Source organism: Periplaneta americana, chromosome 10, assembly GCF_040183065.1.
Source record: "Periplaneta americana isolate PAMFEO1 chromosome 10, P.americana_PAMFEO1_priV1, whole genome shotgun sequence".
NCBI lineage: Eukaryota > Metazoa > Arthropoda > Insecta > Blattodea > Blattidae > Periplaneta > Periplaneta americana.
The window spans coordinates 30,825,487-30,831,486 of record NC_091126.1 but is presented as its reverse complement, the minus strand read 5'-3'; the positions used below and the strand labels follow the sequence as shown (position 1 = coordinate 30,831,486).

The window sequence follows — 6,000 nt, the reverse complement described above, 5'->3', positions numbered from 1 at the left end:
CACAAATATTTCCACCTTCTGTTTCTATCTTGAACCTTTCGAAATAGCTACCAAACTTGCTGTGTAATTTTCAGTTCTAATATTTGTACTATAATTAAAGAAAAATGTTTGTTTCTTTCTAAGAAAATGATGTTAACCAACAATAATCAAGGAGTACATAGACTCATGTTGTCTCTATTTTTTTAGCATAAAACATGTCATCACAATTTAGGGTTACCATGAGGAGAAATTCTATAGGAGGACACGGAATCTAAAATACGAGGACATTGCTGAATAAAGGAGAACTTTTTAAAAATTAGTGTGAACAAAATTAAGTAAAGGTAAAAACAATGGCTCATCTTAGTTTTCTCATTAGTTGCTGGATCAGTATTACATCTGTACCCTATTTATCGGTGGAGCCCACTTTGTGCACAAGAGTCTGAAGAGACAAACTTCTATATTGTAGGCCTACCAAGTAACTATGGACATGTAGTTAAAATTATATTTCACCATGATGATACCTCTGACTGTCTCCGTTAGCATGCGATTTCGTTCTTTTGTCCATTGAGCAGATATTAGAGAAAATACTTTCTCAACACTTCCATTGTGACTTGGGATAAATAAATAGACTTGACATATATTGTAAGAGTTCTGAAAAAAAGTTTTAGTGGTCGCAGAGCTATTGGAATTGAAGAATTTGCACCATTGTTTATCTAAACTTAAATCTTTGTCCAAATTAACTTGATTGGCATATCTTTGTACGTTGCAGAACAAAATTGATAAAATAGCTTAGAATCATGAATAGTGACATTTTTAAAGTGTAAGAATTCATTGCATATCAATAAGTAATCATATTTTATGTTTTTTATGTGCTCCAGCTTCAACTATTGAAAGCAGTTAAATTCTTTCATAGATTTTCACCATTTGTTTAGATATTCTATGTATAATATCGCACATTATTCAACATTCGTATTTAATTCTAGTTGAAATGCGAAATTCCGGACATTTCAATTATTTTTAAAATGCCTGCCGGCCAGGATAAAATTATTAAAAAAAAAGGACATGTCTTCCTTTTGCCGGATGGATGGTAACCCTATCACAATTTCAGATACACTTCGAAAATGATTCCCAAGATTTTATATCGACCTTAATTTATATGAAAATATTTTAACGACACATTTCTCAATCAACCACTCTAAAAATTTCAACACGTAAGTAAGACTATGAGAGTTGTTTGTGGTAAAAAATGAAATGAAAATATGCATAGGTTTCTGAGATATAAATTTCAACACAGTATCCCCCTAAACACTGTAGAGTGATTACTAAGCTCCGTATTTCAGCTACCTATAAACTGGAATGAAGTTGCCTGATTCGAAGTATATGTGACTCACAGCGCAGGTACAGGTACGTTCGTATACAAAATAGTTACGCATCCTCTGCCCTCTTTCTCTAGAAAATCAAAATCGGGATACAGTCATAGTGAGTAGTCTTATCGATCACTGCTCTTACTAGCCGTATTACTTAAATAACTACATCTTTGTGGCTGATTAAAGGTTCATTGCAGAGGTAAAGTTCCTTAGGTAAGACGCTGAAGCGTGTAATATTGCAGGGCATAGTTGAGGATATTTGAACTAATATTTTCACTGTCAATATAGATAACATTAAATATAAATTGTGTAAAATAAACGAACGTGACAAATACACTGCACTGAAAGACACTGCAATACCAAAATGCACACAAATTGTGTTGAACGTGATCAAAAAGAACCAGTACCATCACAATCTGAAAATTATGAAGATAATAACTCGACTTTTAGCATGGATTTGTGTAGCCTACCATGATGTTCAGTGCCAACATCCCAATTAATAAATTAAATAATCTACAATTTAGAGAATTTCTAGAGAAGTACACAGAAAATTAGTGGGTTTTCAGTAATGAGCGACATGCAATATCCTAATGAAACACGAAAAAATAGCAGACAATAGGAATATCTTGTACTATATCATGCACCAATAATGTCTTGTGCCATTGAAAGAATTTCTTGCAATATAAAATCATTTCAAGTTCCGTAATTTACGAATGCAAATTAATATTCATTGCAAAAATCTTGACAAAAATGAACATCACTGTTCAAGCATGTGTATGTCGGGAGTTGACTGTACTCCACGAACACGCAGCGACGACCTGTTTGTTTATATCCTTATCCGTTGCATTACCTGTGTTCGGCGTACTATATACTCAATGTGACTTTAACTTCAGTCTTCAGGTAGCTAGTGATTACTGTATGAATTTTGAACGTAAGTGCGTTTGTGTGCTCTTGTTATCGTGATGTCTAAGAAGTTTATTATGCGTTGTTCTTAATTTCTACTGTTTAATGTAATTTTGGGCGTATTTTGTTTGTGTCTGTCTAGATTTTCTCTTTGCCTTTTATGTAGAGATTAATTTTTTGGTCCTACAAATGGTAACCATCACAGATAATTCTGTACGACCAAAAAATTAATATCTACATAAATAACAAATATTTGTGTTTTGTTTCCTAAGTATACGATCAGAATAGAGAAAAGAACTATTTCTTTGTTAAAATTAGCTTTCTGCAACATACTTTGAACTGTGCCCTGTGCAGTATTATACGAAGATTGTGACTCAAAATAAAAGTGTTTGCAAGCTCATGTTGTTGCTACCCCGTTTATTTGCATCAGCGGAGACGTCCAAACTTGCAGAACACAGCTATTTCTCTTGATAAAGGCTCCGCGTGCGACCTCGTGATCCTGCTGCACCAAGGGCTCGTGCAAGACTCTATAAAAACCTTCCCCTGCCCTTGACACTGCCACAGCAGCTTCATCCACGGCGGCGTCATGTGGAAGGGTTTTCTGTGCTGCCTGCTAGGTGAGTGCCCCAGTTAACTGCATACTTTCCGACAATTCTGAATTTAGTTCGTTTCATACTCTTGGCAATTCGTGATATAATTTTCAAATATCGTGCTTATTCGCTTACTAATTAACACAATAAATGAAATGTAGCTGCATATACTTTTATTAAACGTTATTTTAGATTGAATACATAATTTTGCCATTAAGATTTAAGGTAACTGGCAAATGTAATGTACTATAAAATAAAATAAAATATAAAATAAAATACAGCAGCCTACTTCCTGCTCTGTATCTCATCAACTTTTCAAGCTAATCATTTGATATTTTTAAGAAAGATTAAGGAAACACTGATGAACATAACCTCTCATTATTAATATTATAATGAACATGTAATAATTTCGATAACAATATGATTCCTTGAGAGATAAATTTTGTAAAATATTCTTATTGAATGTGGCATTCCCAAGAAACTAGTTCGAATAATATGTGTCTCAGTGAAACGTACAACAGAGTCCGTATAGGCCAGATTCTGTCGGATGCTTTTCTAATTCACTGCGGGCTAAAGCAAGGAGATACACTATCACCTTTACTTTTTAAGTTTGCCCTAGAATACGTCATTAGGAAAATCCAGAATAACATGGAGGGTTTAAAACAAAATGCATAGTTTTGCCATTAAGATTTAAGGTAACTGGCAAATGTAAATCTACTATAAAATAAAATAAAATAAAAATAACATACAGCAGCCTACTTCCTGTTCTGTATCTCATAAACTTTTAAAGCTAATCATTTGACATTTTAAAGGAAGATTAAGGAAACACTGATGAACATAACCTCTCAGTTTTAATATTCTAATGAACATGTAATAATTTCAAGAACAATATAACTTGCTTAAGAGAGAAGTTTTATAAAACATTCTCATTGAATGTGGTGTTCCCAAAAACAAGTTCGAATAATATGTCTCTCAGTGAAACGTACAACAGAGACCGTATAGGCCAGATTCTGTCGGATGATTTTCTAATTCACGGCGGGCTAAAGCAAGGAGATACACTATCACCTTTATTAAGTTTGCCTTAGAATATGTCATTAGGAAAATCCAGAATAACAGAGAGGATTTAAAATAAAACGGGTTACATTAGCTACTTTTCTATGCGGATGACGTGAATATGTTAGGGGAAAATCCACGAACTATTAGGGAAAACACGGGAATTTTACTTGAAGCATGTAAAGAGATACGTTTGGAAGTAAATCCCGAAAAGACAAAGTATATATGATTGTCTCGTAACCAGAACATTGTAAGAAATGTAAATATGAAAATTGGAAACTTATTCTTTGAAGAGGCGGAAAAATTCAAATAATTTGGAGCAAACAGTAACGAATATAAATGACACTCGGGAGGAAATTAAACGCAGAATAAATATAGGAAATGCCTGTTATTGTTCGGTTGAGAAATTTTTGTTCTCCAGTTAGAAATTATAAGCCAGTTATATTACCAGTTCTTCTGTATGGTTTCTTCTTGAGAGAAGAACACAGGTTAAGAGTGTTTGAGAATAAGGTGCTTAGGAAAATATTTGAGGGCAAAGAGGTATGAAGTTACAAGAGAATGGAGAAAGTTACAGAACGCAGAACTGTACGTAATTTATTCTTCACTCGACATAATTAGGAACATTAAATCCAGATTTTTGAGAAGTTCATGGCATGTAGCACGTATGGGCGAATCCAGAAATGTAATTATAGAGCGTTAGTTTGGAGGCTGGAGTGAAAAAGACTTTTGGGGAGGCCGAAACGTGGATGGGAAGATAATATTAAAATGGATTTGAGGGAGGTGGGATGTGATGGTAGAGACTGAATTAATCTTGCTGAGGATGAGACCGGTGGCGAGCTAAAGTTAGGGCGGCAATGAACCTCCGGGTTCTCTAAAAGTAATAAGTAAATAAGTATATTTTTAAAATTCTTGTGAAAAATAAAAACTGAACACACTGAGATTGTGTCAATTTTTCTCATAAACTAGTGGAAAAATTTGAATGAAATTTTTACAGTCAATAGACAATATTTAATTTGGTAATTAGGATAATTTTCCTTTGTTAGTCTGGTAAGGAGATATATTCTTTTGCACTTTCAAAAAAGTAAATAACATTAATTTCCCAAATAATAAAATCATACCTCTGTCTCAGAATAACATAGGAAACTGATTTTAGTGTACAAATCAAGTGATGTTTGTGAGTTGTTTGAAAATTCATTCAAATCCTGCGATTAATTTGACAAAAATTAGCACTTCATCTTAGTGCTTACAGTTTTTTCTATTTCACAAGACTTTGCCGAAAATATTTTATTAAAATTGTTTTATGGTCACTATAATATTATAATTTTCACATTATGTTCATCAGAGTTTCGTCAATTTGTCTTAGAAAATTCAAACGTTTACGTCCAAAACTTCAGATAGAGAGAAAAAAAGGTGGGCTGCTGTATTGTATTTTAATGTTCAGTAGATTTTACGCTTCCTCGTTGCTTTAAAGTTTCTGAATTCCTGAAAGTGCTCTCTAGTCATCTAGTCGTTCGTATTGTTAATGCTTGCCGTTCCAGCTGAGATTTTTGTGTTGAAACTCAACCAAAGGCACTGAAATTTTTAAGGAAGGTGAAAATTTAAGCATGTTTTTCTTAGGAAGTTAAGTAGAGTTGTAATGTTATGCCAAGCAGAAAAAAAACTTATTACTGAATCATATAGTTCCAGGGAAAATTCACCTGCAATATATTGACCGCGTTAAGATATATTAAGATTTAATATAAGAAATAATTCTTAAAAAATCTGGTATTTGTTATTAGAAACTAAAACAAATTACAAAATATTTCGACTTCGACACTTAATTCTAATTGTAATGTACGCTCTAAATGGAATATGCCTCGGTAATTTGTTATCCCAGTTGTAAATCTAATAGTAATAAATTTGAAAAAAAAAAATAAATTCAAATAAATTCAAAATACCTTTACTTTAAAGAATATAATTATTCGGCCTTATATAAAAATTTCATACATCAGTCTACTGAATTTAATTTAATCTCTATTGTATATCGTAGATTACTTACTCAGCAACTTTTATTGTATAAAGTATTCAACAGTCTACTGGATAATAGCGAAATAATGTCGCAAATCCAA

The 6,000-nt window shown here is 32.8% G+C and overlaps 1 protein-coding gene across 1 annotated transcript in view; it reads left to right on the top strand.

Moving 5' to 3' along the window:
- The first annotated feature begins 2,741 nt into the window (after positions 1–2,741).
- Positions 2,742–6,000, top strand: part of LOC138707538 (vitellogenin-1) — a 66,458-nt gene continuing 63,199 nt past the window's right edge. Inside the window, exon 1 of the mRNA XM_069837080.1 lies at positions 2,742–2,866. Within this exon, the coding sequence (XP_069693181.1) occupies positions 2,836–2,866 (31 nt within the window). The 5' untranslated portion in view covers positions 2,742–2,835. The remainder of the gene's footprint in view (positions 2,867–6,000) is intronic.